At 38.9% G+C, this 25,892-nt stretch overlaps 1 protein-coding gene across 1 annotated transcript in view; it reads left to right on the top strand.

Moving 5' to 3' along the window:
• The window catches only part of KIAA0825, a 373,094-nt gene that overhangs the window by 118,538 nt on the left and 228,664 nt on the right, over positions 1-25,892 (top strand). Inside the window, exons 10-12 of the mRNA XM_081088719.1 lie at positions 1,562-1,752; positions 8,273-8,455; positions 19,618-19,728. Coding sequence (XP_080944845.1) covers positions 1,562-1,752; positions 8,273-8,455; positions 19,618-19,728 — 485 coding nt within the window. The remainder of the gene's footprint in view (positions 1-1,561; positions 1,753-8,272; positions 8,456-19,617; positions 19,729-25,892) is intronic.

Below are 25,892 nucleotides of genomic sequence, written 5' to 3'. Positions count from 1 at the left end.
GTAAACTATTCAGATATCAGCTGAGGTCAGTTTTGCTTTAATTAACATACTACACCACAAGTATAAGAAAATCTAGCTGTAAAACTTTGTTCTTACTTTAGAAATTTTAAAACACATTCTTTATTGCAGAACACAACAAAGAAAGCATAAGGAACTATAATTTTGTTACTTCTCATTAATTTTGTAATTTTTTTTTCTTAATAGTTTTGATACACATCTAGTCAGAAAGTCAGAAGCCAGTGGTCAAAGTCCCCCCGCCTCCTCCCCCCTCCCCCCAGTTTGAATTTGATTCTTTGACATTTGATGCCCATTTCCCACTTAAGAATAACAGTTCTACTCATTTATAAACTCCATTTGAAAGTCAGTCAATAATAACTATACATTATTATTATGCAGTGATTATAAAAGATTTTAGTAATCAAAGAAATTACCAGAAGAATAATTTGTAAGGAAAACACTAATAGTAGCATATGCCTAAGAAACTATCCCCTGTTGGTGTATGAGAACAGATTTTTTTAGATGACAGTTGTTTGAGAAATATAAGCAGTGGGTAAGACAAATTTTAAGTCGAAGAGGATTGCTTCGAGATAAAATGGGAAGTTTTACTAGCTTAACTTTTGATATAGTAACATAATCAGTATAATGTTTGAAGAATGCATTCTACTCTTTTTCTATTTCAAACAATCTTTTGATCTGTTTTGAAAGAAAATGAGGTCAAACTACTAGCAAACCTCTCTACGAGCAAGTTAACTAATTAATGCTTGTAAATCACTTGAGGCTATCTTCTCATTTCTGCCTGTTCCCCTTGGCCTTGCCACTGTTGGGTCTCCCTCTGTGGTCAGGGAAGGTTTGTCACACCAGAGATCTATAAGGGGATGGAAGGCAATGAGACTCTGGCCCCTTGGAAGTATAAAGTGCTGTAAAAATACTAAGAAATAATGAGATCTGCCTAGACTTTACAAAAAAAAAAAAAATAGTAAAACCAGACTATTATAGTATTTGTTTCTAGTACTGTTATTAAAACACCATGAATAAAGGAGCCTAATGTAATAATCTTCAATAGTTACCCATCCCCTTGGTTTCATGCATGTTGATAAGCATACAGTATGTAAGTTAGTGTTCATTTCATTAAAATGTGAAATCTGAAACATTTGTAAAATGATCTCAATGATGCTAATACTTAATTTAAATAATTAAATTTTAATTATAGAAGAATCAGCCCACTATCTTAAACTAGCATGACATGTTTAGCAACTATAAAGCCTATTGCTTAAAAGCAAATTTTAAACTGCAGGCCCGGAGTAGGTAAATCAAGGATATGCTAGGTGAAATGCTTGCAGGCTGGATTTTCATTAGAATATCTAGTCTTGTGATTGAAATAAAACACATGTTCCTTTGTCAGTAAGGATGTTTTACATCTTGTCAAAAATCTTTCTTGGTCATCTAGTGTGTCAAACTCTCCAGCTATTTCCTTTCAGCCTGAACTAATTAGGTTCATAGAAAGCAAACTGACATTTTGGAAGATGTGATTCCATTGTTTAATGTGTGTTGTTTTTGCCAGGGGGAAAGATGCTCCTTCTCACTCCAGATGTGGCATTATTTCTTCTGGGCTCTTCATCATGATCTCTGGACCATTCTACCCCCCAAGTTAGCCCAGAAGATTCTAACAGAAGTTCTGGAGAAGTCTTTGGGTCTACTGGCCTCCAGATATGCTCGGGCCTGTCCCAGTTACAAGAGAACTCCGCAGATAAGGTACCTGGCACTGTGAAAACCATTGCCTTTCAAGAAAACCTTTTCACCATTTACTATAAAGTAGAATGTAATTCTGAATCTCAGGACATGACTCCTTGTATACTTGACATGTTTCTAACATCTGAAAGGAAATCATATTCAATTATCTTGAGATATTTAAGAGGAAATATGGAACTTGAGTCAAATCATTTTGCTCTTTTTTCTTCTTAAAATCATGTGTAGAAACCACTTGTTTCTAAAAAATGATTGAAGATATATGTCGATATATATCTTTATTTTTTAACCTTCATATATACGAAGGTTAATAAATAGATGAGAATATTAAGGCACTAAAATGGAGGAAAAAAAGCGGTGTTGTGATAGAGCAATGGATTTGACTGAGGTTCTAAGCCACCAGGGGATTTTAGTTCTTAGGGTTTTTATTTTTTAAAGCCTTTAAGTAGTGTGTCTTCATTAAGGAAACTCCTTTGTCATTTTTCTCCTTAACATATTCTAATTACTTCTTTCCTTTATTTTGTTTCTTCCTTTTCATTATGTGTAACTAAAAGCCAGTTCGACAATAAGTGAAATCACAGAATATAGGAGACAGAGTCACTGGATATTAAATTAAAGACTGAATTATAGTCCAATGCCACAAGTTATCTATGCAATGAATATTACAAAAATGTGCTTACATGACAACAAGTCTATATGAACAGAAGGCTTTGTTTTATAGATATTCCGACTAATGTGATAAAGACCTGCCTTTTAAGTATAGGTATAGGTACATACAGATATTTTAGGAGGAACCTGCAGACCTCAGAGGCTTTTTATTTGGCAGTAGGAATCATTTTCTGATCATGTTCTTGTAAAGCAGATTGCATTTGAAGGGCATTTAGGTCCTGCTACAATGTTTCATAAATATGGTATTTCACACAGGCTGTTTTGAATTACTGACCAAGCTTTTTTTTTAATGAACTCCAAAGAATAGATGGAAAATTCCTTTTGAGAGCAAAGAATACCTTCATTCTTTTTCCTTATGTAGAATAAATCACTTTTGACTATGAGGTGGCAAGTCATTATAAGATGTTTACTATTAACTCATGAAATATGTAGTATATTTAATTAAATAATTGTACTATAGAGACTTTTGGTTTTTATTTTCTGGTTACATAATAATGCCATGCAGAACTAGAGTGATTTCTTCTAATTTTTCTACATAAAATAAATTTATTTATTTATTTATTTTTAAAATATATTTTATTGATTTTTTTACAGAGAGGAAGGGAGAGGGATAGAGAGCTAGAAATATCGATGAGAGAAAAACATTGATCAGCTGCTTCCTGCACACCCCCCACTGGGGATGTGCCCGCAACCAAGGTACATGCCTTTGACCAGAATCGAACCCAGGACCTTTCAGTCCGTAGACTGACGCTCTATCCACTGAGCCAAACCGACCAGGGCTAAATATATTTATTTGTATGTTTAATCCTAAACTACCATTCATTTTGAAATCAATGTGTGTGTATGTGTGCATATATTTTAGATTTGAAATTACTTAATTAGCAAGTAGAGTAAATGGATGCAAACACAAACCTTCCTAAAGGTGATTATTGATGTGCTTAGTATTCCAGTAGCCTCCAACTGTCAAATACCACAACCATATTTATGATCTACACTAATAAAAGACAAACATGCAAATTGGCCATACCTTTGCTATGGCTTAAGCCACACCCACCAGCCAATCAGAGCGACTGTATGCAAATTAACCCAACCAAGATGGAGGCTGGCAGCCACGCAGCTGAAACCAGCAGAGACTTGGTTGCTCCAGTGATGGAGGAAGCCAAGCTTCCTGGATGGCTCTGAGCTCCACGGAAGGCAACAAAGTTTCAATTATAGAAAGCAAATAAATCCCAGAATAAAACAAAAAAAGAAAAAAAGGAGAGGCTGGGAGCTTCCGTTGTGGTGGGGGCTTGGCCAGCCTGAAAACGGCCCTCAGCGCCTCACCCAGACTTGCCAGGCACCCCAGTGGGGACCCCCCCACCCTAAAAGGGGTGTGGCCAGCCTGCAAACACCCATCAGCTCCTCACCAAGGCTGGCCAGGCACCCCAGCGGGACCCCCACCCTGATCTGGGACACTGTTCAGGGCAAACCAGCCAGCCCCCACCCATGCAACCGGCCTCTATCCTATATAATAAAAGGGTAATATGCAAACTAACCCTAACAGCAGAATGCCTGGGAATAACTGGTCACTATGACACACACTGACCACCAGGGGGCAGACGCTCAATGCAGTAGCTGCCTCCTGGTGGTCAGTGCGCTGCCACAGGGGAAGCTCTGCTCAGCCACAAGCCAGGCTGATGGCTGCCAGTACAGCGGTGGTGGTGGGAGCTTCTCCTGCCTCCTCAGCAGCACTAAGGATGTCCGACTACAGCTTAGGCCTGCTCCTCGCTGGCAAATGGATACCCCCTGAGGGCTCCCGGGCTGCCAGAGTGATGTCTGACTGCCAGCTTAGGCCCAATTCCCCAGGGAGCGGGCCTAAACCTGCAGGTTGTCATCCCTCAAGGGGTCCCAGACTGCAAGAGGGCACAGGCCAGGCTGAAGGACCCCCCTCCCCCAAGTGCACAAATTTTTGTGCACCCGGCCTCTAGTCCTATCTAATAAAAGAGAAACATGGTAATTGGCGTACGACCGCTACCCTTCCCATTGGCTAATCAGCGAGATACGCAAATTAACTGCCAGCCAAGATGGCGGCCGGCAGCTAGGTGGCTTGAAACTAACATGAGACTTGCTTGCTTCAGTGACGGAGGACTCCAGCGTTCCCCGCCTGCCTTGCTGGCCTCTGAGCTTGCAGTTTAAGAAACACTGTAACAAATACAGAAGCTAAACAAAACCCCAGAAACCTGCTTTCAGCGAGCCAGGATCTCAGAGCTGGAGTTATACATTGTTTCGATTATAGAACCGAAACAAACCAGATACCTGCTTTCAGGAGAGGAGGCCTAAGAGCTGGAGCCTCAGAGGTACAGCTGGCCCAGAATAAAAAAAGAAAAAAGAAAAAAAGGAGTGGTTGGGAGCTTCCGTCACCCGCCAGCCTGAAAACAGCCCTCAGCCCCTCACCCAGACTGGCCAGGCACCCCAGTGGGGACCCCCACCCTGATCCAGGACACCCTTCAGGGCAAACCAGCCAGCCCCATCCATGCACCAGGCCTCTATCCTATATAGTAAAAGGGTAATATGCCTCCCAGCACCAGGATCAGCGTGACAGGGGGGAGCTCCCCAACCCCCTGATAGCCCTGCGGCTCTGTGTGTGACAGGGGGCAGGGCCACAACCTCCCTATCCACCCTGCTCTGTTCCTGACAGGGGAAGGCGCCCCAACTCCCTGATCAGCCCTGCTCTGTGCCTGATACGGGGGAGCTCCCCAAACCCCTGATTGCCCTGCGGCTCTGTGTGTGATAGGGTGCGGTGCCCCAACCCTCTGATCGGCCCTGCTCTGTGTGTGACAGGGTGCGGCGCCCCAACCCCCCCTCCCCCCCCCCCCCCCCCGCGCCACGGGCCCTGCTCTGTGTGTGACAGGGTAGAGCCATAACCTCCCCATCGGCCCTGCCCTGAGTGTGAGAGTGGCGGCACCCCAGCCCCCTGATCCGCCCTGCTCTGTGGGTGACAGGGGGTGGTGCCCCAACTCCCCTATCGGCCCTACTCTGTGAGTGACAGGGGGGACCTCCACAACCCCCTAATGGGCTCTGCTCTGTGCGTAACAGGGGGGAGCTCCCCAACCCCCTGATCGACCCTGCTTTGTGCATGACAGGGTACGGAGCCCCAATCCCACTTATGGGCCCTGCTCTGTGCATGACGGGGTGCTGCCGCAACCTCCCCATCAACCCTGCCTTCAGTGTGACAGGGGGCGGTGCCCCAACCCCCCAATCGGCCCTAACCTGAGCATGACTGAGGGTGGCATCACAACCTCCCAATCCGCCCTGCTCTGTGCATGACAGGGGGTGGCGCCCCAATTCGCAATTGGCCCTGCTCTGAGCCTGACCAGGGGCTGCACCTAGGGATTGGGCCTGCCCTCTGCCACCCGGGAGCAGGCCTAAGCCAGCAGGTCATTATCTCCCGAGGGGTCCCAGACTGCGAGATGGCACAGGCCGGACTGAGGGACACCCCCCCCCCCCGATTGCACAAATTTTTGTGCACCGGGCCTCTAGTTTATATATAATATGTGATATATTATTAATATACTAGAAGCCCAGTGCATGAAATTCAGGCACGGGTAGGGTCTCTAGTCCTGGCTCGTGATCAAGGCCAATCAGGGCTTTCCTTTCCCCGGCTGCCAGCCGGGGTCTTCCTTCTACGCCACCCCCTGGTGGTCAGTACACATCATAGTGAGTCGCCGAACTCCTGGTATGTGGAACTCCCAAGGAGACAATTTGCAAATTAGCCTTTTATTATATAGAATGTATATTTCTTCAACACTGAATATAAAAGAAAAATGGAGAAATTAAATGAGGTCTGTAAAATTAAATTGTACACCAAAATAATATTTAAACAGATCTTTGTGTCCCTATTAAAACTCAACAAAGATAGAAACAAAGAAATGATATAGCATATTTGCCCCAAATTTATGTACTATTGGAAATTTCTTACACTACATTAGTGCTTCTGGTGTCATTTCTTTCGCATCTCCCACATACTTGGAAAACATGTGACCCACCCATGTAACTTTTTTTTGACAACTGCTATTTAGATGAGGAGAATTGTTCTACTATGAAATTTTTTCCTATTTTATATATATATACTAGAGGCCCATTGCACAAAGATTTGCGCAATAGGCCTTCATTCCCCTGGCTGCTGGCACTGGTTTTCCTCCAGGACCCGGGACCCAGGCCTTTGGTCTGGCCACAGCTTGTCTTCTCCGCTCCAGTGGAGAAGCCAAGCCTCTTCAATCTTCAGTTGTCTTCAGTCTTCAGTTGTCTTCAGTCTTTGCTCCATGCCTGCATATGCAAATTAACCGCCATCTTTGTTGGGTTAATTTGCATGCTCATCCTGATTGGCTGGTGGGTATAGCAGAGTGATACCAATTTGCATGTTTCTCTTTTATTAGTGTAGATATTAATATATATATATATATATATATATATATATATATATATATACACACACACACACACACACACACTAGAGGCCTGGTGCACAAAATTTGTGCACTCGGGGGGGGGAGGGGGGTCCCTCAGCCCGGCCTGTGCCCTCTCGCAGTCTGAGACCCCTCAGAAGATAACAACTTGCTGGCTTAGGCCTGCTCCCGGGTGGCAGAGGGCGGGCCCAATCCTTAGGTGCAGCCCCTGGTCGGGCTCAGAGCAGGGCCGATTGGGGAGTTGGGGCGCCACCCCCTGTCACACACAGAGCTGCAGGGAGATTATGGTGTTTGGGCACTGCCCCCTGTCATGCTGATCCCGTTGCCGGGAGGCCTTGCAGCTCCGCTGATCTCGGTGCTGGGAGGCATATTACCCTTTTACTATATAGGGTAGAGGCTTGGTGCATGGGTGGGTGCCAGCTGGTTTGCCCTGAAGGGTGTCCTGGATCAGGTGGGGGTCCCTGCTGGGGTGCCTGGCCAGCCTGGGTGAGGGGATGATGGCTGTTTGCAGCTGGTCACAGACCCTTCAGGGTGAGGGTCCCCACTGGGGTGCCTGGCCAGTTTGGGTGAGGGGTTGAGGGCTGTTTTTAGGCTGGGGGTGACTGAAGCTCCCAACTGCTCCTTTTTTTCTTTTTTTTTTCTTTTTATTCTGGGCCAGCTTTAGCTTTGAGGCTTGGCTCCAGCTCTTCGGCCTCTGCTGCTGAAAGTAAATTTCTGGGCTTTGCTTACAATGTTGCGATCCTGCTGGTTGAAGCCCGGCAGACTAAAGCAGGTTTCTGGGGTTTTGTATAGCTTCTATATTTGTTACATAGTTGCTTAGAGTTGGATCTCAGAGGCCTGCAGCGGCAGGCGGGGAACGTTGGAGTCCTCCGTCACTGAAGCAAGCAAGCCTCATGTTAGTTTCAAGCTGCCTGGCTGCCGGCTGCCATCTTGGCTGGCAGTTAATTTGCATATTGCCCTGATTAGCCAATGGGAAGGGTAGCGGTCGTATGCCAATTACCATGTTTCTCTTTTATTAGATAGGATATATATATATATATATATATATATATATATGTATGTAATAGCAAATTTACTTTTAATCTGACTTTTCTTTTACTGAATGTAATTTCAATGAAAGTTTCCTGAACTTCTTGAATAGAATCCTGATAATGCAAAATAAAAACATATATTTTTTAAAAGCACCCCTAAAACTCCTCACTGTTATAGACCTCACAATCCCTAAATATAATGGTATTATGGAAACATGACCTAGTTTTGATGCCTTCTGTCTTTGATCTCCAAAGCTCTGATATCTGAACAAATATTTATATTCTTATATATATTTAATACAAAAAATATAAAAGATAGTATATATACCAAGTAGAAAGGCACTTTTTTTAACGTAATTTCCTTTTTTTTCTTTCTAATAGACTTGATATCACAACAATTTTAATATGCACTGAGAACATGTTATGGTCAGTTTGCACATCTGTACAGAAACTTTTGAATCCTCATGAATATATAGATGATAAAATTTTTAAAATTTATACCCATTGTAATAATCTGTTGACAACATTAGTCATTTTGACTTCACCATTAACTGACTTATATCAGTAAGTATCAAATATATTTTCTTTTTCGCTATTACAATATAGAAAATAATGGGATTTAACAGTTATTTTCATTCTATTTACTGAATTGTGTAAGTAGTAAGTACAAATTTTTTGAAGTATGTTTTTTATATTGTGAATTGGGCTGTTGTACAAAACTAACACTAACCAACAGGGGTTTCTTCATTCTCAAAGCAAGTTAGTCTGAATACTGTGTTATGTCTCTATTGGTAAATTTCATTCAGTTCATAAGGCTCCAATACAATCAGGACCATTTTAAGCTTTACTCTTTGAGTTATTTAAATGATCAAATTATATTAATGAGTTGGTTATTTCAGTCATAGCTTGAAACTCTATGAAAAAATAAAATTATATCTAATGGCTTTTTAAAAAATATTTTTAGCTTTTAATTTTATATAGATTGATTTGCTCTAATAAAAATTTAACATTAAAAATTTGTTCTAAAATATGCCCAAATCTGGAAGAGACTTCATAGTTCCACACTGTCAGTTAATCTACCATAGATTTTCACTTTTAATATTAGGCTCTAGTGTCTGAGCTCGTAATTGCAAGTTGAAATAGGACTAAGCAATTACTGTTTAATAATGTTGATGTAGTTTACTTAGCTAAATAAGTAATATTTAGGGAAATTAAAATTTCTGAACTACTTTTCTGGTTTATTTTATTCAAATTTGTAATAGAGAAAAGTTTGGGGTAGATTTTCTAATATAGTAATATAATTTTGTTTAAACCCTCCTCCAACATAGTCACTTTACCTTGAAAAACTAGATAATTTCATATTTTATTTCTTGGATAGTAAAAAATTAGACATACAGTATTTCTGTTTTTTAGGATAAACTAGGTAAAATATTCCTTTCTTAGCACTCCGATAAGGGCAATATATGAATCGTGGTTTTCAGAAAATTTTGAGGGTTTTTTTTTGTTTGTTTTATTTATTTATTTTTTTTAAATATATTTTATTGATTTTTTACAGAGAGGAAGGGAGAGAGATAGAGAGTTAGAAACATCGATGAGAGAGAAACATCGATCAGCTGCCTCCTGCACATCTCCTACTGGGGATGTGCCCGCAACCCAGGTACATGCCCTTGACCGGAATCGAACCTGGGACCTTTCAGTCCGCAGGCCGACGCTCTATCCGCTGAGCCAAACCGGTTTCGGCGTTTGTTTTATTTTTGTTAGAATTTCTGAGTAAATAACTTGGATTTCAATTTCCCGTAATTTTCACCTGCTGTTTGACTTTCAACTAACCCATTGTTTATAGATTGTTCCTTCTGGCATTGAAAATTAATTTTAGAAATAGAGAATTCTTTTAGAAAGGGGGAGAAACAGTGAGATAAACTATTAGACATTTGGGATTAAATATATAATGGTTCATAATCATAAAAACTCAAGGTCTGAAATCCATAGCAAATCTTAGTAAACTGAACTGATTTACCATATGAAAAAATCGTTGTGTTCTTAGTTAAATGGGTCATTTCATCTAAGGGGAAGGCCCTGTGAAAATCAGGAACAAAGTTGACAAATTTCATGGATTGGTCATGGTGAGCAATATTGAATTTCATGGTTAGTCACAGATGAATAGAAAAATTTTAATCCCCAATGCATTTGTAAAACAAATAAATTATTATCAAAGATTGCATATTTTAATAATAATAATGTAATATACATTTATTATTGTTAACCTATAGCCTTTTAATACATTTTTAAACAACTATGCAAGTACTCAATTCTCTGTGATTTGTGCATTAGATATTGCACTATAACCTCATTCAACAAATTTAAATTGCTAATTTCAACCAGTATTATAGAACATTTTACACCATCTACTGCCTCTGGTTTTTCTTTATAAAACAGATAGCTATGTTGCTTTGAAGTATGAACAAAAATCTAGATATACTTTAATTCCTTTTTAATCTCACTTTATAAAAATTTTCTCAAATTTCATACATTCATGTTGGTTTAAATTTTATGTTTGTCTTCCAAGATTATAAATCCAGTCTTTAAAATATATTTTGCTTTTGTGTTGGCAAATAAATCTACAGGGCAGCATGTTCTCACCAATTAGGAAAAAAATGTACAGACATTACAAGAACCCTATTGACTTACTTAGCTTCCCTTCATAGACAAGATATGAAGTTGTTATAAGTATTTTAGAAATAACTATATTTCCACCTCACATTAAAAAATTAAACTACATGCTTTGAGGAAGTGGTGAAAAGTAACAATAAGATGTTGATAGTATTGACTTTTTTTATAAACTATACCTAACGTTTTCACTCTATTCAGCGGTCGGCAAACTGCGGCTCGGCAAACCGCGGCTCGTGAGCCACATGTGGCTCTTTGGCCCCTTGAGTGTGGCTCTTCCACAAAATACTGACTTCTGCACATGGGCCATGAAATTTCAATTGCACTGTATGTGCGCGCCCGCATGTGGCTTGCGAGCTGTGGTTTGCCGACCACGGTTCTATGTAATATGGCTTTTTAGAGGGTGACTGCCTTTATTCCAAGCAGTTCTGACAGATAAATTGAATGTATTTTCCTTTCTGAGTTTAGTATATGACCACTAAATCCCAGGTCAGGAATATATGATTTTAAAATCTTTTCAGGAAGAATGAAACCTGTTTGCAAAAATGTTTGTTCTTTTTTACCCTCTTTCGTAGATTTCTTTTATAATGTTGTAAAAGGAGCACTTTAGGTTTGCCCTCTAGGGCAGTGGTTGGCAAACTCATTAGTCAACAGAGCCAAATATCAACAGTACAACGAATGAAATTTCTTTTGAGAGCCAAATTTTTTAAACTTAAACTATATAAACTCTCTTCCTCCTTCTGTCCAAAAAGCGCGCTCTCTCTCTCTCTCTCTCTCTCTCTCTCTCTCTCTCATCGAACCTCAGGCCCTTCACCTTCAATCCACAGGCCAACGCCCTGAGCCAAACCAATCTGCGCTCTTCTCCTCTCCTTTTTTTTTTAAGGCATAAGGCAGAGGGTTTTCAAGCCATACCAAAAGGAGGAACAAAGAACTCTACTTCTCTACTTGGACACAGAGCAGTCCAAGTAAGACCCCAGAGGCTTGAAATAGTGTACAAGTTGGGGAATTATGATGTGTTCCAACCATAAAGTGAAAGAAAGGATGGAAGGAGATGAGGTTGGAGAAAGGGGTCCCAGGCTGTCCTCACATGGAAGTCATTACAAAGCCTCTCTTTCCCACACTCCCTCTTCACTCTCTTTCTCCCTTTCACCAGGTTCACCTATTTGCTTTAAAATAACCCCTCAATTGAAAAATTGAAAACAACTCAGGCCTTAGTCAGGATTTTCACCTTTATCCTGAGAACAATAGGAAACCATTTGGCAAATGGTTTATTGTCATTGCTGCATTGAGAATGGTCTGAGAAGCAATGGACAAGAAAGATTTGGACAGAGCAGTCAGGTGGTGATGGGTAAGAGAGATCATGGTGAACTGAAGTGGTGGTAGCAATAAGATAGAAGGAGTATTGGACAGGTGTGGAAAGTATTTCTAAGGTAGAATTGATCTTGCTGATGGGTTGAATGATCTTTCACCCTCTCTGCATCCACCCCTTTGGGCATTTAACTTTGAAGTGTCCTCTGCCTCTGTCTCAGGACTTGTCCATGTGCCTGGCTTTGGGTAATAGAATGAAGCAGGAGTGCAAGTATGGTGCTTATAAGTCTACAACTCGAGAGGCCTTGCTCTTCCTTGTGTCTCCATGAGGATATTCCTGAGGTAGCCTTCTGGCATGGAACAGATATGTGGCAGAGACTGGAAAAGCCCAGTCAGCCCAGTTGAGACTCGTCTAGATCAGTGGTCGGTAAACTCATTAGTCAACAGAGCCAAATATCAGCAGTACAACGATTGAAATTTTTTTGAGAGCCAGATTTTTTAAACTTAAACTGTATAGGTAGGTACATTGTTATTAACTTAATTAGGGTACTCCTAAGGCTTAGGAAGAGCCACACTCAAGGGGCCAAAGAGCCGCATGTGGCTCGCAAGCCGCAGTTTGCCAACCACGGCTCTAGGGAAAGAGACCTGCTGAAACATAAAATATTCACCATGTATTTTCTAAAGTGCTTATCACTCGTAGTTCTTTCATAAAGTCGTTAAACTACACATTCAGAAGTGTAGTCAACGTGCATTCATGCATACACTCAGACAATGGTTTCGTATCACATTGTGCCTGCATAGAATGCTAGTTGTAATTTGTACATAACAAATTAACAAATTAATTCTTAGAATTTTATCATTTAGTTTCAACTCAATTAATGTTGTTGCCTCCCTCGCCCCTGTGATTAAACACAAGGAATGCAATGCTGCAAAAGAGGAAATAACCTGTCTTTAATAATTTCAGGAAGTCTGATAAGTTTTAATGATAAAAAATATTTTGATGTGTCATATAAAGACTCTTATAAGTGGAAACTTTTTGAAGGTATACTGTCTCCAATGTTTTAACATTTAATAACATGAAAGAATATACAATGTACCAGGCAAAGGCCGAAGTCATCACAACTAGGTCAGAATGGAGATCACTAAGCCAAAAGCAGCAGAACTGTCTTAGAGTTCACTTGGTGTCACTCATATGGCTTTTGAATGACTAAATTCCAAGGTATCCCAATGTTGTGTCTCTAGTTTCAAACTCATGCCAGATCTTTTGAAGCTATGTTCTTCTTAGGCATTTATTTATTTATTTATTTATTTATTTATTTATTTATTTATTTTTAAATATATTTTTATTGATTTCAGAGAGGAAGGGAAAGGGAGAGAGAGATAGAAACATCAATGATGAGAATCATAGATCAGCTGCCTTCTGCACACCCCACACTGGGGATCGAGCCCACAACCTGGGCATGTGCCCTGATAGGGAATCGAATCGTGACCTCCTGGTTCACAGGTCAATGCTCAACCACTGAGCAATGCTGGCTGGACTGTTATTTATTTTTAAAAACTATTTCAGAGTGCCTCACAAAACAAAATATATTGGTCTAAAACTTTGTTTTTTACACCTCCAGAATGTCTGGAAATCTTTGGAAAACAGTTAGGTACTTCCTAAAAATAGAAAGCATAGAATATGCATAAGTAAAATGCTGAGTATTTGGTCATATGACTCAGCAATTTTACTATAAGTTTATACCCGAAATAAATAAAAACATATGTTTACACAAAGATTTGCACACAAATGTTCACAGCAACATTTTTCATAATAGAACAAAGTGGAGCGAACCCAAATGCCCATCAACTGATGAATGGATAAACAAAATGTGGCATATCCATGTAGGAGAATATTATTCAGCAATAAAAAGAAATAGAATACTGATAGATATTACAACAGAGGTGAAATCAAAAACATGCTAAGTGAAGAAAACCAGACATAAGAGCACACAAATTTACTAGAAATGTCCAGAATAGGCAAATCCATAGAAACAAAAAGAAGATTAGCGGTTGCTTAGGGGGAAAAGGGAGAATGGTTAGTACCTGCTAATGGGTGCCGGGGTTTCTTTTGAGGCTAATCAAAATGCTCTAAAATTAGATAGAGGTGAAGGTTAAATATATTAGAATCCATTTTATTGTAAACTTAAAATGGGCAGATTTCGTGGTATGTGAATTATATCACTCAACAAGCTGTTAAAAGTGAATAAAGACTGAATGGAAATAAAAATAACAAATACTTAAAATGTAGAAAAAAAAATGATGTCTGCAGGATGCAAAATAATCCAGAAAGTGAAGTTTCTTGTCTTTGCTATTTTGTTTAAGATTAAATGACTGACTCCCTTTGTTCCCATTCCCTCTAAACATTATTTTAAGGGAATATTACTATTTTTAAAAACCCACAACACTGAAATCAAACAGCTTTATGTATGGTCCTAATAGGGTAAAAACACTGGTAAAAGGCTAGTAATTAACTTTTGAGAGGGCCTTTGTTCTGAATCTTTGACTAGCTGGTTTCTGCTCTGTTCTCAGGGGTCAAGTCTTATTCTATCTCTCTACCATATGTTCTCTTCTCAACCTGCCCCTTGGCTGTGTACCACCCAAGACTGCTATTCACAGATGGCCCCCAAATTCATCCTCCTTTCTGCAAAGCAGGGTCTGACAATACCTTTTATTCATATTTCTTTTTTTATTTAACCAGTAATTACTATGGTTGACCTTTAGTATGGTAGACTATAGGCCAAGCATTGTGCTAGTCATTTTCTAACTTTAATTCATTCATCATTTTCTAACCTCGAAGAGTTATTTTCATCATGAGAAACATAAGCCAAGGGGACAAAAGAAATATGGGGAACCGTGTTTTACTTCAAGTGTATCTTTATTTCTCTCACTTAATGAAATTTAGGCAACTACTTACAGTCCCAAGGGTAACACTGGTTTTTTTTTTTTTTTTTTTTTTTTAGGAACTGGATTCTTTTTTTTTCTTTTTTTAAATATTTTTTATTGATTTTTTTTACAGAGAGGAAGGGAGAGGGATAGAGAGTTAGAAACATCGATGAGAGAGAAACATCGATCAGCTGCCTCCTGCACACTCCCCACTGGGGATGTGCCCGCAACCAAGGTACATGCCCTTGACCGGAATCGAACCTGGGACCTTTGAGTCCGCAGGCCGACGCTCTATCCACTGAGCCAAACCGATTAGGGCGTAACACTGGTTTATGAAAGCAAAGCAGTGACTTAATATTATGTCTAAAATGGTAAAGTAGATGGAATTTGGCTGTCTCTACGTATTCGTGATTAGTTGCTTGTGATTTTAAGGCAATCAGAAAGGCTCCATGGCCTCAGTTATCTCAAGTATTCCAAGGCTTTCTCAATAGTTTAGTTTCAAACCAGTTCTACTTCTTGACATTTTTATTTACTGAGCACCTCTAATAGCTCAGGCACTGTGGTAGGCACAGATGATACAAGACATCTGACCTGACCCTTGGGCTGCCTTGTTTCCATGTTGGAGGTTTATTTCATTAACATTATATATTGAGACACAATTCTACTGGGAGGGCAGCCAAAAGCAGGTTGGCATAAGAGAAGCGTAAAACCCAGCCAGCTCTTTAGTTTATCACTTGTTCTCACTTTTTATGTGCATTGGATTTATTTCATTCTAGCAGCTGGCTGCATAAGCCCAAGGAATAAACCAATTTATTAATGCAAAAAAGGAAGGAAGATAGCATAATTGTAGATCTGAGGACCAGGAGGCTGCATCTGGGGTAGAGTGCTCAACTGGTAAGGTGTGATGAGGCCAGAGGCAGTATGATATTAATGGGAGAGAAGGGGCCTGGGTTAGTTGATGTTGGGAAAAGGGCAAAGGCAAAGAATGTCCCATATTCATTCTACTACCTTAACAAAGCCATCTTTACAATATGCTAATTTGGGAATGTGAGTACATGTAGTCTGCTTCAACCAGTAGACAATTACTTATTTTTAAAGGAGTATTTAAGTTTGCTATGTCAAAATTCTTTTGTGTCTGGTGAAAAATATAATTCCATAGCTCAGACAATTGTATTTTACTCTTCACTATGAATTATTTAGAGTATCCTCTCTTTTAACTGCTTACGCGAATATCATTAGAGGTTATCTAATAGCTAGCTCATCATTTCATTCTCCCATTGAGGCTTGTGGGCCAATTTCCACCCTGTTATACTCTCCAGAATAATGAAACTAATTTGGGATCTTGCTGTGGAATTAAATGCTCATACAGATCCCACCCCCTCTGAGACTATAAACATCTGCCATTACATTTCTTATAGCCAAATAATCTTACTATTACCAGTACAACTGAGAAACCATCAGTGAAGTAAAAGAGGTTAGGTACTGGCAGAAATATTCTGAGAAATATTAGATTGCCAGTGGTTTGTAGTCTAAGAAAATTTGGCACCAATAACCATTCCGTTATTATTAGATCTTCCATTATTTTTCTAAACTTGAGGATAAAACTGTAACTAGGCAACCGTTTAGACTTTTAGCAATTTCACATCAGTTTTGAGATGGTCATAGACCGTAAGGAGTATTTACAACTGTCATTATACCAATAATACCTTACATACATTGAGTCCTTATTATATACAACGCACTTGGCTAAGTCCATTATATGCATTATCTGAATCATCACACTGAGGTGACTGTTATTATTATCATCCCCGTTTTACAAATGAGAAAACTGAAGTGAAATAAATTGAAAAACAACATTACACATCTAATAAAAAGCACACTCATGGTGCAAACCCAGGCTGTCTGGCTCCAGAGCTCCTGCATGCCTTTAAATGATCTTCAGTGGCTAGCTGAACATGACAGAGAGCACATTCTAGGAAAGGTATTTATTCTTAGAGAAATAGGGTGGCTCCAAATAACTGGACACATGGTAATTTGTGCAAAGAGCTCAAAGAGGTAGGCAAAGTAGGCAGAGGCTATGATCCTGCCGTCTCCAGTTCCTCCTGCTCTTTCACACCGAGCCCCTTCTCTTTTGTCCCATGTTTCCCCCCAGTCTGTCACTGCCTTTGAGACTCACTTTCTTTCCACACCCTTTGCTGCATCTCCTCTCATTTTATACCAGGTCCCTCCTTTTTTCTAGCCCCCTGGCTATTGCATGTTCCTGCTCTGCACCTCTCCTTCTTGGCCTCTCTACCCAAGACTCTGGAACACTGCTGGCAGAAAAGCACTCAGCTGTCCTTTTATATCTTTTGACAATATAAAATCCCATTTTGTCCAATCTCTAAAGAGCTACCTGTCCCATCACCTACTTTGGTCAAACCCCCTACTCGCCCCCATCCTACTATTTGTTAGCAGATGGCCTTGCCCCTAGTACTTTTCTGAGAAAACCCAGACCATCATGAGTGCACTTGAACTTCTCATCTCCATTCATAATAATGATCTTGATCCCTACTCACCTCGATATCCTTTGGTAGGTGATCAATGTATCTTTTTTCCCAAGCAAAGCAAATATTTTCACCTAACCACATTTACATCCATTCCACAATGTTAGAATATTCTTTCTACTCTGGTTCTTCCCCAATCTCTCCTGCATTAAAATGGATCCCTTCTTGCCTACTGTTTTTCCCTCCTAAAAATATAGTTTGTGCTCATAGTGTCTCCACTTTGACACCTACCATTCACTCAATACATTCATCATTTAGACTTTTAACAGAATTGCATCACTGCACTTGCCCCCATATTGCTAAACAAACAGCATGGGTCAGGTTATCCTTGCATACCCAATCACTAACTCCAGTTTTTGTTTCTCCATTTCCCTATTCTCTCTGCACCTTTTGACACTATTAACCATTTGTCTTTTTTGGCTTCCCTATTGTCACTGTCTCCTGGTTCTTTGCCTACTTCTCTGATTATTCCCTCTTGGTTGCATTTGAGTGCTGCTTTTTCTCACCTCACCCTTTAAATATCATTGTGTTCTGGAGTTCTTTCCTTGACCATCTTTTCATTTTACACTCTTTCTTTGGGTGACTTCACCCATTCCCTTGGCTTCACTGTCATGCTAATGATGTCTACGTCAGTATCTTCAACCCAGATGTCTCTTGTATAGGTTAGATTAATAAATCCAAATTCCTGTTGTATGTCTCTTTTTTAATGTACTTCAACTGTCTGCAGCTCCTTCAACATATTTAAAACTTAAGTAAATATCTGCAAGTCATCTTACAGATCTTCTTTTTCCTCAATTCTTCTCACTTCTGCTTTTCCCTCATGCCATCTCCAACCACATGTCGTTAGGGGATGAATATTGTTAACCATATTAATTTAATTTATATTGACATTTGTCTCCTATTCACTATCTCCTCTGTTTCTAACTTTAGGACCTTGCCATCTTCTACCTATCTACCACAGTATCATCTTTATTATCTCCCTTCCTCCAACCTTGATCGTCACTAGTCTATTTTCCTCACTTGTACTCAAGTGACTTTTCTAAAATGTAAAATAGGTGGTGTCACTCTGATGTTATAAACACTTCAGTGAATGCTCATTGCTGATGCAAAATCCAGACTCCCTAGAAAAGGATATCCTGGTATCCTGACTAGCTTCTGCTTATCTCTCTAGTTCACACAATGGAATGCATGGAGTAGATATATGACCACCTGATTTTGAAACCTATTTAAGGAGTTTTGTTCTATTTTGAAAATTAATGAGAAAATGGCTTTCAAAGAGGAGATGATATATTAAAAGTATAAAAAAGTCTAAGTATATTTAATTAGAAGGTGTTTTACTTGACAAGATAAATAGGAGAGAGTCAAATTTAGAAAATGCAAAGGCACAAAAAGCAGGATGTGAAACGAAAAGCAGGGACTGGCATTCAAAATGAAATTCTATTCTACATATTATCTAAAAGATGCTATTGCTCCTATACTTTATAGAAAGAGAAATAGTACCACTTCAAACAATTCCATTTCTCAAGTGGTCCCATTGTCGCTCTTAACTCCATGTGGGCAAATACAGCCTCCTGTTACTATAAATTTTTTATTAACCAGACTATCTACTAAAGATTTTATGTAGCAAATCCTTTTGTATTACCTCAAAATTTATTGTTGAATTTGGGCCAATCTAGAAAAATGTTAAAGTCAATTCTCCAAAGATAGTTGGAGACCAGGTAGTCTGGCCAAATTGTTCATATTTTGAAATAAAAATCAAATATTCTACAGTTAAATTCTTATTTACAAGCTCTCTGTAGGCCTTTAAGAAAATACAAAATTAATTATAAATTTTCATTAATTGTTTAGTTTTTGTAAATCTCTTTAAAGAGTAAAAAGAGGAACCTTTATGCTAAACATTTTTACATTAATGAAGCAAATGTGACAAAATATTGCCATTTATTGGATCCAAATGAGGAGGGAGAGATAAGAGGTATTCATTGTACTATTATTCTTTAAATATTTATTTTTGACAAATTTTTTTTGACAAATTTTATAATGCGAGTTTTAAAAAATTAAATGATAATGGTATTGTCATAACCTTCCCAAGTGTAAGGATTGTTATGTAGAGGCCTCTGACTCACCTACTGGCATAAATCCCAAGTGGATGATATGGATGCATTGTCCATTCTAGCACAATACAAAAAATCATTACATTGAATACTAAGTAAAAATAAAAACTGTCAATGGTCTCCATAGTTAATGCTTCCTGTATACCCTGAAATAATTTTTTTATTTCCCCAGGGCCTTTCAGCATGACATAGATGATTCTGCTTCAGATTCCTTAAAACCACTTTTTAAGCAACCATTACATTGGCTTTCTTGCATATCACATTTCCATCCTTCTTCACTCAGGTGAGAACCTCTAAATGCTATCCTAGTTATAAATCTATATTTTTAAACTTTAACGGAAACTTTTATCCACAGAGGTAAGTGCATCTTACAAAAAGAACTTACAAATTTTTATAATACCACAGGTAAGTAAAGAGTATTGTTTTTGTTTTGTTTTTAGATCAAATATCCAAGGCACAGGCCTCCTAATTATTCTACTAACTTATAGCTTTACTGATATAGCAGGAAAATGGAGTTTAGTTCTATTTTAGCTAATCTCCTAGTCATTTAAAAATTCATCCTTCTTGACTCATAACTGGGGATTTGGCAGTTCTCCAATTAATTATCAAAAAAGACAGCAAAACTGATTAATTCATGTAACTAACTCACAGCCTTAGTAAAAGTAGAGAGAGGAGTAACTCTTAAAATTATTGATAGGGTAATTCACTTTTATTATTTTATTAGCAGTATTTACTAGTAAATATAAGAAAAGTCACTTAAAGCATGAAATGTACTTCCAGAGTAATCTGATGACATTTTGTGGCATCATGTAGAAAATTAGTTTGATTCTTTGCTAAATATATCATTAGAAAGTATCTTTCCTAGGTATCTGTGAGTAACTAGATTATGTGTAGCTAAAGGACATATTGTTAATCCCCATACATTCTTGATTCACCTAGGAAATACACTCTCAGTGATTTCATCATCTGAATTGTCTGACTGTATCTTTCTCTTGAGGAACAAGAGTCCCACCCATAAATAGAGGGTTGTGAGAATCTTTTTCTTTTTTTTTAATATTTCATTTATTTTTTACAGAGAGGAAGGGAGAGAGATAGAGAGTTAGAAACATTGATGAGAGAGAAACATCGATCAGCTGCCTCCCGCACATCTCCTATTGGGGATGTGCCCGCAACCCAGGTACATGCCCTTGACCGGAATCGAACCTGGGACCTTTCAGTCCGCAGGCCGACGCTCTATCCACTGAGCCAAACCGGTTTCAGCTGTGAGAATCTTATACACAAAGTTATTATAGACATAGCAAACATGTATGATTTACCTGTTACATGCATATCCTCATATAGTTAATGGGGACTCCAAGATCAATGAGACACAGACTTTACCTTCAAAGACCCCAATGTATTGTTGTTACTTCACTTAAATGTAAAACTTTTTCAACATCTTAATTCCTTAGGGTTGATCCCTAGAAGTGGAATGCCCTCAATACTCTGTCCACTTGCCTGTAAATACACACTTATGTCATTGAGAATTCAATAGCCAATATTTTAATATTCATTATTGGAAAAGTAACAAATTAAACAACTGGATCTTTTACAGTGTCAGTTAAGCAAACAACCTGGTCATTTTGATGACTTCCCAAACTTCTAAACATGTTTGTTCTCCATATTATTTTCACATTTGTTTTAATCCATTTGTATTACCTGCTTTTATCTTAATCTATAAGACTTCCACCTCTAGGCTTGCTCTGTTCAGTCCAGCTAGAGGCCTGGGAAGTCAGCACAGAAATGGGTTTTCTACCTTTCAAATAGCTACTTGTTATAATTAAATTCTTTCTCTTTTTCATACCTAAAGCCAGCATAAATGTAGTAAGACATTTCTTTCTGCTCTGTGTAGCAACCAATCTCCAGTATTATCCTAATAGAAAGATTAAAACATGGGGTGGCTAGTCAGACCATAGTAGAAATTTAATTTGATACTAGCTTCTGGAGGGCATTTTAGTAAGCTGTATTAAAAACCTTAAAAACATTTATGCCCCTTTATTCAGCAAGTCCATTTCCAGGAATCAATCCAATCATAAAGAATTAACCAGCCCTGACCGGTTTGACTCAATGGATAGAGCGTCGGCCTGCGGACTGAAGGGTCCCAGATTTGATTCCAGTCAAGGGCATGTACCTTGGTTGTGGGCACATCCCCAGTGTGGGGTGTGCAGGAGGCAGCTGGTTGATGTTTCTCTCTCATCGATGTTTCTAACTCTTTATCCCTCTCCCTTCCTCTATATAAAAAATCAATAAAATATATTTAAAAAAAGAATTAACCAGAACTGTTGACAAAACTATATGTAAGGATGTTCAAGGAAGCATTATTTGTGAATGAAAAAAATGGAAATAAATATCCCACACTATGGAATTAGATAAATCAATTATGAGATGGCCATATAATTGTCTAATGTGGAGTCATTAAAAAGATTGATTTAAAAAATATTACATGACAAATCATTGTGATTTATAGTTAAGGGCAAACTGCAGGTTAGTAATTATGACATCATCAAAGCTGTCCCAGTTTTTAGAGTGAACTGAATACTAGACTTGAAAAGTGCTTCATGTATATTATCTCTCTCAAACCTCACATGGGTCTGTGAGGTATGCACTTATGTGCTTCTTTTGTGGAGACTGAAGTAATAAGAAGAAAACAAAGCTGGGAGCAGACTCTGAACCTAGGTTTGTTCCCTTTAAAGTTCAAGCTCCTGACAACTACACATCCACCTTTCAAAGGGAGAGCAGTTCAAGGGGATGTTAACAGGTGTGCATGGGAAATCTAAGATTGTTAGTTTTCCATTATGTACAGTCATTTTTTATGGTTCAACTTTGTGGAGTCTCTGCATGTAGAGTGTTTATTTCCAAGCCGGGGGGCGAGGGGGGTGGGGTGGAATCTAGTAGGCTGATTCCCCAAACTTGCAGAATAAGAGAACCCCTACATTCCTGAGGATGAACAGTTATTAGAAGGTGGGATACTATTGAGAAGTAGTGAGCCTTAGCATTAAAAATGTATGTATAAAAACAAGCACTGAGAGGATATATACTAGAGAGTTCATAGTTTTTATTTTTGTATAGTAGGATTGCAAACAATTTTAATTTTTATCTGTATGGTTTTCTATATTTTCCAAATTTCTTATAACAAAACAATTTCATTTTATTAAGATAAAATCATTTTTAAAATTAAGAAGAAACCCAATTTTTATTGCTCTTTTGTTCACATGATTTACCATATAATCTCTGTACAGATGATTTCTAGGTCTGCATTCTAGCTCTGAGCACTTGCCTTTACTGGAACATTGCATGTCCAGCGGCCCATATTTCTTGAATGATCCACTGAATTACTAGAAACCCAACGTGATGTCCTCAACTGATCCTTCCACACATGGTGTCTTTTCTTCTAGGAGTGTCTATTCTTCAGTGCTTTGGGGCAGAACCTTTAATATGGTTTCCACGTGGAGTGGCTTCTTTGCCTATTCCTTCAGCTGACTCCTCCTTCCGAGTTTTCTTAGAACCATCCTTTCTCTCCAACCCATTACAACAACCTTAGTCCATTTTATTATTGTTTGGCATTTTTAAGATACTGCTCTCATTCTACCAGTCACCGGCTCAAGAACCTAAGGTAGCTTCTGTTTCACCCACACTGTCCATTCACGGCTTGTTTCCTGGCGCACACAAGAGATTCCTGTGCTCCAGCTGTCACTCTCCTTGCTTGTCTTCAACACACAGTTCTTTCATACCTTCAACCTTTATTTATTGGTTATTATCAGATCCAGGCCTTTTATTTGTGTAGTTTTATCTCCCAGAATGCCTTTGTCTCTCCTTTACTGTTCTAAATTCTCCATGTAAGGTACAGTATGAGCCCCCACTACACTGAGTGCAATATTTTCTGACAATTATTGTCTAAGAGGTCTATATAATGTGCTTAGAAAGACATGGTCCATGTGATTTATGATTCAACATGTTCAGAGCAGTGATCTAGTCCAAGTAACCCAGGGCAGCAATAATAGTAATTTCAAAATAACTCAGGTTCTTGGTTAATATCTGCCAGACATTGTGAGGGGAATTCCTAGACCACCATCATATCACCTTAAAATCCTCTGCCTTGTCATCCATCTCTCTCACATGTATCAGCTGCTTCAGTGTGTCTTTTACCCCAAACTGTTATTCAAAACTCCATTTTTCACCTTAGCAACTAAAATGAACTATTCAGGAAAATAAATGGGCAGATGAAGACAAACTAAAAGTACATTGGCTTTTCTTTTTTGAAAGGGGGAGTCTTAGAGAAGAGGTGAATGAAGTATTTAATATTATGGAGGATCTTAGTAATTTATCTAGTTGTTTATTTATTTATACATGTGCGTTGTTTCAGGAAGAATTTCAGTCAGCTTTCAACAGTATTAAATATATTAAGACTAGAGGCCGGTGCACAAAAATTCGTGCACTGGAGGGAGGGTCCCTCAGCCCAGCCTGCGCCCTCTCACAGTCCAGGAGTCCTCACGGGATGTCCTACTGATGGCTTTGTAAGCTACAGTCTGGCCTCCCTCTCTGGGAGGCAACTGGGGGCCGGCCAATCAGGGGATGGCACCTCCCCCACCACCCCACCATTGATGCCCGGCCTCCATCTGTGGGAGGCGACCTGACAGGATACAGTGCCGGCCCCCCTCATCATCCCTCTGCCACGGCTTGTCACCACCCCCTCCCCATTGCCATTCCCTCCCTCTGCCCACTGGCACATGCCTTGGCTCGCCTGGCACCACCTGCTCGCTGGCCCTGCCCCCCACCGACTGTTTATTCAGCTGTTTGGTAGATTTGCATATTAAACTTTTATTATATAGGATGATGAACTAAAGATAGGTAAAAAGGAAGAAACAGAACAAGGAGGAAGATTGAAATTATTACTTAAAACGATAGTTACAAATGTAAAACCAGTTGTATGGGCCATAAATTTGTCTATAAGATTTCTAGAGAAAATTATAAAGTATAAACTTGGTTAAAAAATAGAATTTTCATGTTCTCCTAGAACCCCTGGATCAGAGTTTAGAAGACTTTGCTTTAGGAAAAGTAAATGTATTTTCCAAGCAATAAGTAAAATGTGCTGTATTCATTATCCCTAACAATAGTATAGGCTAACAATGTGAGTTGATTTAGAAAGGGTAATCAGTTTCATATTACATTAAACAAAGGCATGGAGAGAATATACTAAGCTCAAGGTTAATGCTATGACACCATACTGTCCTTTTATGTAATGTTTGTCAGAATACTATCTTATTCAATTATACTATGATACATTGTCATGCTTTATATTATTTTCAAACTTTCACCTTCTTGCGTATTTTAAAATATTTCCAAATATTTTTCAGGTCTTTCTTAGCGAAGTAGGTCATAACTGCACACTGAATCCAATGAGCACACTCAGTATGAGTAAATAGTCCATTTATTTTATACTATCATTTTGTTTTATGATGGCAACATATGTTTTGATCTGTGGCCAGTCCATTCTGAGCTATAGATACTTATTTCTACTATACTTTTGTTTCTATTATGCTTTTACTACATGTAATCCTGTTTTAGATTTATATAGTTTTGCCCCTCCCCTAAATATATTAATCTGTCTTTGACTTAATTATATTGTAGACTATGTGGATCTTTTATTCAGTTCACCAATTTGTGCTTGCTTATTCTTTCAATAAACACATGTAAATTTTTTTCTCCAGGTAAGGCATTGTGGTAGGTGTTAATAGTAAGAGAAAAGTTAGGCAGTGAAGTTTGAGACAATGTTCTTTTCCTCAAATAGTTACATATTGGTGAGAAATAACATCTTAGTGACCTGCTTCACATATAGTACCATTGTCCAGTTTCTCTACCTTGAGACACACTCTCCTGAGGTAGTCTCCCAGTTTTCTTCATTTTCTGTTTCTGTTTCTCTGTCTTCTTTGCAGGTTCATCTGCTTTGACCTGGCCATTAAATATTGAATATCTTCAGAGTTCTATCAGTTTTTCCAGGTGAAATCATACATGCCTGTGGCTTCATGTACTACCTATGTACTTCCAAAATTCATATCTCTAATGTTAACCTCTCCTAGGACTACAGACCCATATATCTATGGGTGCCAATAATATATGAATGTTTGAGTATTCACCTGGAGATTACGAAGACACCTCAAACTCAACATGACCCAAACTAAATTTAGGAAATTCCCCTTCAATTGGATCCTCTTCTATTATTCCCTATTTTGGGTAATGGTACATCCAGGCAATTGTAGAAGCCAGAGACCTAGGAGGCCAACTAAACACCTCCCTCTTTCTGTCCTACTATATCCAATCCATTATTAAGTCTCATTGATTTTAACCCCAGATATCTGTTATCCATAGCACCACATTTGCCATCAACTTTCTCCTAACTATTGCAATGAC

This window comes from Myotis nattereri, assembly GCF_964212035.1.
Source record: "Myotis nattereri genome assembly, chromosome: 4".
Classification (NCBI taxonomy): domain Eukaryota; kingdom Metazoa; phylum Chordata; class Mammalia; order Chiroptera; family Vespertilionidae; genus Myotis; species Myotis nattereri.
The sequence above is the reverse complement of the archived record's forward strand: the minus strand, read 5'-3'. Positions and strand labels throughout refer to the sequence as shown.